Consider the following 11,178-nt stretch of genomic DNA (forward strand, 5'->3'; position numbering starts at 1 on the left):
TAATTGTATCTTAAAGTTAAAACGATATTTCTTTAATCTTGATTACCCCATCCTACATGTTATAAGTATACCAGTAATATATTTATATTTGTAATAGCTGCGATTATAATAGTCTAGTATCCATAAAAGAAATAAATGGCCCTTTAACACAATCAAGAAATCTTTCCAAACTAATGCATTTTTTTTTTTCATTTTGAGGAACCAACAGATAATAAGAACACATTGCTTACCCATTTGCCCAGAACGTTATAGAAACATAGGAAATATTTTGTGAATTTAAGTGTGGAAGAGCATAAGATGTGTATGACATGCTGTTAATAAAACAAGAATTGCCATTTGTTGTTACTTCTGTCTGCAGGTCGGACCTGGAGCTACAGTTTAAATGTTACCACCACGAAGACCGTCAGATGAACACTAACTGGCCAGCATCTGTCCAAGTCAGTGTCAACGCCACACCGCTCACTATAGAGCGAGGTGACAACAAGACGTCGCACAAACCTTTGCACTTGAAACACGTGTGCCAGCCAGGAAGGAACACGATCCAGATCACTGTGACCGCCTGCTGCTGTGTAAGTAAAGTTGAATGCAGAATAAGCTAAAGAAAAGGTTTATGCATTAAAAATAAAACAAGAAATGTCTTTCAGATGAATCCGGATTATTTGAAAAGATCTTATTTCTCTCAAATAATGGATTTGCTCATAAAGAAATAAAAAAAGTCTAATTTGCATTTGTTCTCCTGTTCCTGGGGTTCCCAAACATCCTGTTTGAAACTCTTCATCTGGTTATAATGTTCATGTGAAAACTGCAACCACTTATACACAACAGTTAAATGGAAGATGTTTTAACCTCAATATACATCATACAGACATGGAGAAGTGACCATTACATTAAGCATCAGGATATAGTATATACTGACACTAAAATTGTTAGATAATTGTTGCTCTAGTGATTCTCCATTTACAAGATCCACACTTTGTTTTTAAATCTGAGGATATAATGTTGCATTTCTATATCGGACAAACAAAATACCAAATTTTTGCAAACCCAACAAAACAGTTTTGTTCAGGTACAGTGTCATAGAGTATTTTATATTGTTTTACCTTAAGGTTGTCATTAAAGAGATCAATTGTGTACCTTTTATTTATACTTTTATAAAAATTTTTTGGACATAACCAAGAACTCAACTATGGGATGTTTTGTACAAACCATGTTTCAGTTATTCCTCACCATAGTAAATTTTTGAGGTTTTTTGTTTTGTTTGTTTTTCTGATTTAAGTCCAATGAAGCAAAATTCATCTTAGTTTTATCTAAAGATATCAAACTGGGTTTCCCTTAGAATTATTTGGCATTGATTAGGATTTGACATTTGTCATTTTTTATGAGCTAAATGCCAGTAATTTGCAACAGAACCTGAATGAATTGAAATGTGGGCTCATTCATTCAAATGGTTATCCTGGTGTTCCTTTCTACAGTCGCACCTGTTCGTGCTGCAGCTGGTTCACAGGCCGTCAGTCCGCTCCGTCCTGCAGGGCCTCCTAAAGAAGAGGCTGCTGCCCGCAGAGCACTGCATCACCAAAGGTATATCTACACTTCTACAATTCGCACCTTAATTGACCGCACCTTTTCATTGTGCTTTTTGAGTTTATACACTTTATTTTCCTTCTACTTCCATCTTTAAAGTCAAGAGGAACTTCAGCAGCGTGGCCGCATCAACAGGGAACGCCACCCTCAACGGGGAGGATGGAGTCGAGCAAACAGCCATCAAGGTTTCCCTCAAATGTCCGATCACTTTCCGACGAATACAACTTCCAGCACGGGGGCATGACTGCAAACATGTACAGGTGAGACGGATGTGGTAAAACCTAATGAAAGCAAATGGGAGAAAATAAAATAATCTGAGACACGTGAATTGTTTCTTTTATCCAGTGTTTTGATTTGGAATCCTATCTACAACTGAACTGTGAGCGGGGGACGTGGCGGTGTCCTGTATGCAAGTATGTTTATCTTCTTTAAATCAACATCTTGATTATGCCTGTTTTCAGATGAAATTCCTCTAAACCTCTCTTATCTCTCTTCAGTAAAACAGCGTTGTTGGAAGGACTGGAAGTAGACCAGTACATGTGGGGAATCTTGAACGCCATTCAGAAGTAAGCAGATTCAACTACATTTTACATTATAAATGAGCTACCCTGATTTTTTGGGATCCCTGTCATTTGACTCTGACCACTCTCCACCAGCTCTGAGTTTGAGGAAGTCACAATCGACCCAACATGTAGTTGGCGGCCAGTGGCGATCAAATCTGATATCCACATTAAAGAGGATCCAGACGGGCCGCTGGCAAAGAGGTTTAAGACGATGAGTCCCAGTCAAATGATCATGCCCAACGTGATGGATATGATCGCTCAACTTGGCCCCGGACCCTCGCCGTACCTGTCAATGCCTTCTGGCCAAGGTGGCAACAACAGCGAATACGGCAGCCAAGGTAGTTGGGCTTCTAAAAATGATGTTATGTGAAACTCTTTTTAAATTTCGTTTTGTGTTTAGATTTGTTATTTGTGTGTTTAGGTAACAATTACCAAGGACCTGGGAGCTTTGAGTTCCCCCACAGCGCCCCAGGCGGTACGTCAATGAACGACTTCATGCACGGTCCTCAGCTGTCTCACCCACCCGACATACCGAATAGCCTGATGACACAAGACAAACCTCTATCCCACAACATGCCTGAATCAGTGAGTCTTCCAAACTTTTTTATCTTACCGGTAATTGAAGAATTCTAATAATTTTGTTAACTCTCTCTACAAGTTCTCAATCATAAGATATAAGTCATATGATATATGTCATAAGATATATACATTAATAACATTTTTTCACCACAGCGCATAGATTTGTGACCTGGTCTATATTTTTTGTTAGACCTGTGACATTCTAATCAGCATTTAAATTAATATAAACCAATAACATAAAATTTAACACTTTTTAAATCATTGTTTTATTGTGTAATGTGTTGCTGAAATTCTCTGTTATAATTAAGTTACAATCAGTAGTGTTTGTGATATGGGCAATATGACTTTCTGCCCGGTTCAGAACAGGAGGGGGCACTGAGAAAATAAGTTTCTCTCTTGGATGAAACCTTTGACATTTTTCTGCTGAGTAGAAGTAATGCTAACATTTTGGGGGTTGCTCATCTGCTTCACTTGGTTGATAGAAATTATTTCTGTTCTTCACCTAGAAAAAATTATGAAAGTACACTGCAAAAAATTTAAATCTCAAAAGTCCTTTTTCTTAAAATAAGTGCATTTTTTTTAATTAAGGAGGTAAATGAGACACTTTGCCAATGGAAAAAGGTCATTTATATTTAAAAAAAACAATTGCATTGTCTTATTTTAAGTGCATATTATCAGATTATCTTATTTTAAGATGAAAAAAACTCTTTCTATTGGCAAATAATCTTATTTACGTGCTCAAATTAAGGCTAAATACACTTCATTTAAGAAATGTTTACTTATTTCTAGATAGTTTTTGCTGGGTAAAAGTGGAAATATCCTGCTGTAAATAGGATAAAGGTTTGATTGCTATAATGGCTTTAAAGACTTTTACTTTAAGAACGAAATACAGTAGATGATATTCCACATTACTAGCAAATATTTAATTAATAAATATGAATGTAAAAAATTTTCAAAATTGTTACTAGTTTTATATTGTTTCATATGTTTTTATATAAGGTTAATGTGATAGTATTGCTATATTAACTAACAAGCAGCTGGCATGTCATATTCCTCATGTACCTCTTTGAATATCTCTACAGATACCTCATTCTGCTGGGCCTGACCAGACGCACGGCCCATTGCAGCAGAGCTTACATCCGTCTCCGCACCCCGGGAGCCAATCAGGGCAGCAGCTACACCACAGCGGGCCTCCTCAGGCCTCACGGCAAGCACCGCCGCCTCAGCAGCAGCAAGCACAGCAGCAACAGCCCACCTCCAACAACCATCCCCATTCTGACCTGGCCTTCAATCCATCCAGCAGTCTGGACAGCCAAGTGGGGTCAGACATGCCTGAGCCTTCATTAGAAGTGAGTCCTGGAAAAATCTGTGCTACTGGAGCATTTTTACATTTTGTTGCATTCTAACCACAAACTTTATTGTATTTCATTGGAATTGAATTTGAAATGCTAACACCATAGAATGGATTCCATCTGATTCATTAAGGCCTCTAAGGTTTGTTGGGAATACGAGTGAGTTATCACAGAGCTCGTGTTTAAATGTGATTAAAAGGGAGTTTCTCAGAGGAGTTACAGTTTTCTAAATACAATTTTATAATATGATTTTAATTTGTATGTATTTCACTTCCTTACTAACTTCCAGGCAACATACTTATGCTTTTTTCCTATTTGAGATGAAAAGCATAAAATGCCTTAGAGATAAAAGCTCAAACCAAAAGATTCAGTAAAATAGTTTTTACTTCATAATCAGTTATTGTACGTTCCAATTTTCGACAATCTTCAATACATTTGACTGAGAGGGGAACTCATGGTAAGAAAAATACCTGAAGGGGTAAACAAGTAAAATAAGGTTGAGAAACACTGATCTAGACTGACAGATTTAGATACGAAAGCAGTCGAGACAACCATGATTACTCTGAGGAGCAGAGATTCTCCACTAAAATGGGGAAATTTTCTGTACAACACCAACATTAGTGATGCATGTAAAGCTAACAGTGTGCACTGTAAATTCCGCAGTGTTAGATATGTAGTGTCAAAGTACATTGATTCTTTAAGAGTTATTCCAACAACAATTGGAGTAAGATATGCACTACGTAGCGTTCTAATTTAACGCTAATTCCAAGTGGGACCAAATGCACTCTTAAAGTGTTACTTTTACACTGCAAAATTTACTGTGTGCATCACTTTGAACCATCTCCAGGTAAGATAACTACAGGGCAACACTTGAAGCAAACCAGTTACAAGCTGTGAGAATTTAGAGCCAAAGGACAATAAACTTCGAACTAGACCTACATAGGAACTGTATCCATGTGTTAGAATGGTTCAGTCAAACCAGAGGGCCAAAATGCACTTTTGAGATTTGTATTCTTAAAATATATGAAAAATCATCAATTTGTGTTTTTCTATCACATAAATACATTTAAGTCTATGGGTAAATTGTGGAAAATCCAGTACTTTTGCTAAGCTATCTGGGTAATTCTTGCAATCTCTGTTTTGTGTTTTGCAGCTTCTTCCTGACCTCGCTAACCCAGACGAACTGTTGTCATACCTGGATCCCCCAGATCTCCCCAGCAGCAGCAACGATGACCTTCTGTCACTCTTTGAAAACAACTGAGAGGCTTTCGGGCGCCCACACACTTAAACTTTTACTGATCGCCTGAGGCTTCCCTGAGAAACTGCCACAGTTACTCAGAACTCGATCAACACAAAGATGCACTCCCTTTCTCTTCTTCCTCTTGTACAATTTTCATTCGCCAGCACAGATTGACTGCAAAGAATCTCAAAAGAAACTTAAAGGACACGGCAGGATTTGGCGACACGCCCTACCAACTTCCTGCGATGATAACCTTGACTGTGCAGCTACGTATAGTTCATTTTATTTTTACACCACACGCGTGTACGTGTGCTCACCAATAACATGTTGTAGCATTTCTAAAATACTTTTTTTTTGTTTTCTTTTAAAGCTAAAAAATGAACTCACTGTATAAAGCGGGGAAAAAAATGAAAAGAAAAAAAAAAGCTCTCTGACCAGTGTGTGTTTTGTTTTGTAGTCTGAGAGGCCACAACTTCCTGGTGTCAGTGCTCCATTCCCTGGCTGGTCTGGTTCGTCCCACTGTTTTGTCCATCACTGAAAAGCACAAGAAATTTCAGCACTGCAAAAACAAACAACAAAAAAACCCTCTTTACAATAAGGAACAAGATCAGTTTTCTAGGAATTTGCTGCCAGCGTTTTAAAAAGTTTTTGGAACAGATTGGCTTCCATTTTGTCTACAGTAGTAATGTGTTCTTATTTCAGAAGCAGGGAGTATTTGTAGTCTATAATAACAGAAGGTATGCATTAATACCTGGTCTTCTAAACATCGAGTCCTCCTTTACAAATGAGGGATTTTATACACAATAGACGAAAAAAGAGATTGTAGTTCCTGCCATGTTATTTGCTTCCATCTGCTCTGCATGAGCCTTAATTTTCTGCATTTTTTTTGCAGTTTTCCATCTCTCCTACTAAAGAAGTTGTGCTGTTGAGGTTGTCTGTAAAGTGCATGTGTGCCAAGCCCTTTGTCAAATAGTGGTTCTCTCTTTGACAGATTACTTTGATTTTATTTAAGACAAACATGGTTTTTCTTTGATTTATTTTATCATCCTTCTCCATTTGCTGCATAATTAAGCTGTCTATCGTTCTTTTGAGAAACTGCTCACCAAAGCTAGAGGGAGAAAATGGAAATGTTTGTGTTTGCTCGGTCCTGTGTAAGACTGTGGGTGCATGGGTGTGTCTCATTCAGTTAGAATACCGTCGGAAAGTTCATTTATTCCAGCAATTTAAGTTAAAAGGTGAGACTTATATTTTCTATTCTTTTTTACTGTTAGTATTTCTTTTCTTTTAGATAACAAAGATCCCAAATTACTTTCTATCAGAAAAGCGTAAAATTGCATAAAAAAAACAAAAAAGAAACTAGACTTCTCAGAGAGTAAAATGAATATATTAATGGAAACTTGAGCAACTGCAGACTTAAAAAAAATTTAATTGTGATTTTTTTATAAATGGAGAATAACTCCATATAGACTGAGGCTAGAGTCAATGCTTTAAGAGCCACTGTACTCATTGTTAAAGTTCCCATCACAATAAGAGGTCTAACTCTTAAAATATTCTTCCAGCTTCGGTGTCTTAGAAGGATCAGCTTTTGAATCTACCATACTATTTCTATTATAGTGTCACTTTAAGCTTTATATTAAACATTACTCTAAGCTGGTAAAGATTCTCAGTCATCCAGGTCATAGTCTTTGCAAAAAAGTAAAAGAAAAGCTAAAAAACAAACCATTGGACTTTGTTTTCCAAGTTTAATGATGTTTTAGAAATAGAAGAAAGAATAGAAATTGAACATAATGGATCTCAGAATGGAGAAATTAACTCTCTGCATTTAACCCATCCCCTTGGGGAGCAGTGGGCTGCCTCTGTGCAGCGCCCAGGGAGCAGTGTGAGGTTGAGGGTCTTACTCAGAGAGCCAGAGTGCCGGCTGTGGGGATTGAACCGGATACTTGCAGCCTTCTCAGAGCATAAGAAAACTTTCTCAAATCTAAATATCTGGAGTAGCGTTTGAGTTCCAGATTTATAAAGTGGCCCAAATAAAAGGCTTGTTGTGGCTTAGAAAACATGCAAATAGAGCCGAAAAAGCAGCTCCACCCCTTAGTAATGGAGAGTCATTGTTGTTGGCCTGCAAAACCCGATACTAGTCCATGCATTTGAATCCCTTTTCAGAGGCATGGGCCTGTATTGGGTTTTACAAGCTAACAAAGACCTCAATGACTCGCCATTACTAGGGGGTGGACCTATTTTTTCAATTTGCATGTTTTCTAAGCCATTACAAGGCTACTCTTTGGGCCACTTTGTAAACCTGGAACTCAAACGCTACTCCAGATAATTTGAATTAAGAAAGCTTCCGGGATGGGAAGTGAAACATCTTCAAACTTGGAAAATAAAGTCCAGTGGATTTTTTTTTTTTTTTACTTTTTTGGAATATCTTTAAGCAAATTGTATTCCTTTTTTTAAATACTTGCAGTTATACAGTTAATTTTGTCGCAAATAATTGTTTATTCAACAGTTTAGAAAGTTTTGTGGAAAGAAAAAAAAGCATCATTCAATAGATAAGTCTTACTTTTTAGGTTGAATTACTGAAATACAAGAATTTTTTTAGATGCTATCCTAAAGTGAGGAGCTACGTCTGTATATTCTGTGAGACTCTGATTGTATGCGTGCGTGTTTGTACACAGGAGGTGATGGCGAGACAAGCAATGGTTTCTTCCATCGCTGCTGTGATTTTTAAAGCAGTATTGGTATAAACCATTTTGTTTTTCTGATTTCATGTTCGAGAAAAGTTGCTGTTCAGTATGCATATGTATTATTTTTTAAGAAATGCTATTGTACTGTAAATATCATTGTGAATATTTTTGTATCATCTCGATAATGTTTATCGTTGTCTGACCTAACCGCACGCGCTCGTCGTCAGAGCAACGTCTTCTTGCCTAGTTTCAAACATCTCATAAGCTACTCCCTGATGCACGTTGTCCTTTTTTTTTCTTTGTGCTCGAATTTCCTGCGTTGGCTTAAAGTTATTCTGTTCACATCTCTTTTCCCAAGTTGTCTGAAATCAAACTCACACTGAAGCAATACTTTCTTTTTACAAATTAATCCAAATCGATCTCTACTTCCTTATCATAATTTAAGTTAACATTTGTTCAGAGATACCTTTTTTTTATATGATATTTGGTATCAGCTGGCATTCAGTGTGACAATAATCTATGTGAATATCATGTTGCTAAATGTCCATACACCGTGGTATTTTAAAGATGTATCACAAGCATATTTTAAAGAAAAATTCCTGATATTGTTTATATTTTTGTTATAGAAAATGTGGCTTTTTTACGAAAAAGCATGAGACCATATGCATTTGTATCCCCCTCTTATTTGCTGTTTTTATTGTTTATTTTTCTCTTTGTTTTTGAGTAAATTATTTTTAATTGTTTTATTATGAATCTGTAAGGCTAGAAATCCAATTTCTTTCAGCTTGATAAACAAGAACTAAACATTATTTTCAAATGTGTACCTGTTCAAGCAACCAACAAGCAAACAAATAATTGTTAAATGCCTCATCTGTTAAAAATTTGTCATCATCTCTTAGTTTCTTCCCAATTTCATATTCAACATTGAAGGCAGCACCCCATCTGTTTAGTTGCACAATCACACCAAAAGGGCCATTTCTTTTGGGGGATGTTGTTAAGAAAAAAAAAACAAAACAAAAAAAGCAAATAAATAGAAAATAAAAAAAAAATAAAGAGAAGGAAGAAAGGGGCACATTCGTCAATCTGGCCTGAAAAGGCGCAGAGGGAAAGGCTTGTAAAATGTCCCAAGGATGTCTGTATATATGTAAATTAATATAGAGAGACAAGTGGACAGAAATGTATTCATTTTCCTTTGGGGATGTGCATTTGTTTCTTCTGAATAATAATAATAATGATAATAAAAAAGCTTGCAACACCTCTACTGGAAGTGGCTGACTATGAAATATCAAACATATTATTTTGTGTTTGGCAGTAATCTCAACATTTTACCCCCAACCCCTGTTTCTTTGTAAGATACTTTCCCCTTTTCTGTTTGGGACAACCGAGACAGCCATTTTTTAAATGTACTACTTAGTGTTCTAGTCTCACTGGCATACCCTAAGGTGCTCAAAATTAGAAATATACAAAATAAGGTTACAAACACAAATGACAAAAGCCAGCCGGCTGTTTAGGCAGATTATGGTGGAAGAGAGGGGTCCTAAGTTGTAACAAAAATCCATGATTTGTTTTAAAATTTTGATATGAATTGGAAAATGATACTAAGATAGGGTGATTCATGCAACATGGTCATCGTCTCTATGTTTGTACATTGTATGTACAATCATTTCATACTCCAAACTGGTCATAAAATAAAAGAAACTAATTGTGATTTTTAGTCTTGCAGAACTGTATGTAGTTAGATGATGTGACAGCCTAATATTTATCTAATAAATATGTATTCAGAAGACTTCTGCATGCCGCTGTGTCTCGTCTTTGCTTCCACCCCAAAAGAGTGGCTCGTTTAGGCATAAAATGGAAATTATGAGCATTGGATTTTATTGGTTATGGGTAAAGTTGTGCTTTAAAGTAAAAAAAAAAAAAGAATACATTTTATACACATTTTTAGCAAGAAAAAAAAAACAGAAAAAAAATAAATACAGCATTATTTACATTTGGCTTCTTCCCACAGTCCAAAAACATGACTGTTAGTATAAATTGCTTCTCTAAATTCTCCTTGTGTGTGCGTGAATGGTTGTTTGTCCTGTTCGTCTCTGTGTTGCCCTGCGATGGACTGGTGACACTGAGATGTACCCCACCTCTCGCCCATTGACAGCCGGAGATAGGCAACACTACCCCTAGTGACCCCAGCAGGGATAAGCGTGTCAAAAAATGGATGGATGGTTTAAATTAGAAATTATCACAACTAAACCTGTGATGATTGTAGATGAGCAGAAATAGTTTAACATGTGTCTTTTAGACGTGTGTTAAATACCATTACAAAACTAAATACTCAGAACAACAGGTATCAAATCCAAGACAATCGTTTCAGATGAAGTAATGGTACCTACATTCTAGGTTCCTCTTCCTATAAGCCTGAGTGCTACAGGAGAACCATGAGTTATCAGCAACTAGAACAACTCTCAGAAGAAACTTGTATAATTTCTATTATGTTTAATGTTTCTTTAGGTTTAATAATAGAGTAATAAAAAGTAATAAAGTAATTTTGAAAATATTGTACAGCTGCAGAGTTACACAGCTGTCTTGCCTTAAGGAGGTCCTAAATTGGGTATTTCTGCATTTTATTTTGCCTGTTCTCCCCATCAAAGTGCTCGGTTCTCTGCAGGTATGGCGATTTGCTCCAACATGTCTTAAATAATTAAAGTTTAAATTGCCCTCAGAAACAAGTGTGTGTCAACACACTTGTGGTGTCTTTGTTTTTTGTTATTGTTTTTTTCTTTTTTCTCTGTGTTGCTCACTGATAGACTGTTCAGAGCACGGGTTGGCAAGCATGCGGCTCTTTCTGAACGGAACCGGTTCCTGTTCAGAATCGGTTCCTGTGTGTTTCAATTCCAGGAAACACTCTGTGCAGCTCGCTTAACAATTATTTTATCGATTCCAGGCAGCACCAGAGATCTTTGGGCAGCACGACTTACGTCACGTTTTTTACGCAAGTTGCACACACAGCATTTAGTACACAAGTAAGACATGACCAGGTGAGTACGGAAGAGAATTAGGGCCACTGAAAAAAATTTTTTAATTTTATTTCAGTTTAACATGGGGAAAAAAGTCAGAATTCTGACCTTTTTCTCAGAATTCTGACTTTAATCTCAGAATTCTGACTTTTTTCTCAGAATTCTGACTTT

General features: G+C 36.6%; 1 protein-coding gene across 2 annotated transcripts in view; it reads left to right on the forward strand.

Annotated features, from left to right (window-relative positions):
* Positions 1-9,782, forward strand: part of zmiz1 (zinc finger, MIZ-type containing 1) — a 138,919-nt gene extending 129,137 nt beyond the window's left edge. For both annotated transcript variants that reach the window (XM_015382281.1, XM_015382290.1), the window contains 9 exons: positions 359-569; positions 1,473-1,578; positions 1,681-1,841; positions 1,927-1,994; positions 2,079-2,147; positions 2,238-2,482; positions 2,566-2,729; positions 3,806-4,072; positions 5,229-9,782. In XM_015382281.1, coding sequence (XP_015237767.1) covers positions 359-569; positions 1,473-1,578; positions 1,681-1,841; positions 1,927-1,994; positions 2,079-2,147; positions 2,238-2,482; positions 2,566-2,729; positions 3,806-4,072; positions 5,229-5,336 — 1,399 coding nt within the window. In that variant the 3' untranslated portion in view covers positions 5,337-9,782. The remainder of the gene's footprint in view (positions 1-358; positions 570-1,472; positions 1,579-1,680; positions 1,842-1,926; positions 1,995-2,078; positions 2,148-2,237; positions 2,483-2,565; positions 2,730-3,805; positions 4,073-5,228) is intronic.
* Positions 9,783-11,178: the final 1,396 nt, after the last annotated feature.

The sequence above is a fragment of the Cyprinodon variegatus genome, unplaced genomic scaffold (assembly GCF_000732505.1).
Source record: "Cyprinodon variegatus isolate N-32 unplaced genomic scaffold, C_variegatus-1.0 Scaffold12, whole genome shotgun sequence".
NCBI lineage: Eukaryota > Metazoa > Chordata > Actinopteri > Cyprinodontiformes > Cyprinodontidae > Cyprinodon > Cyprinodon variegatus.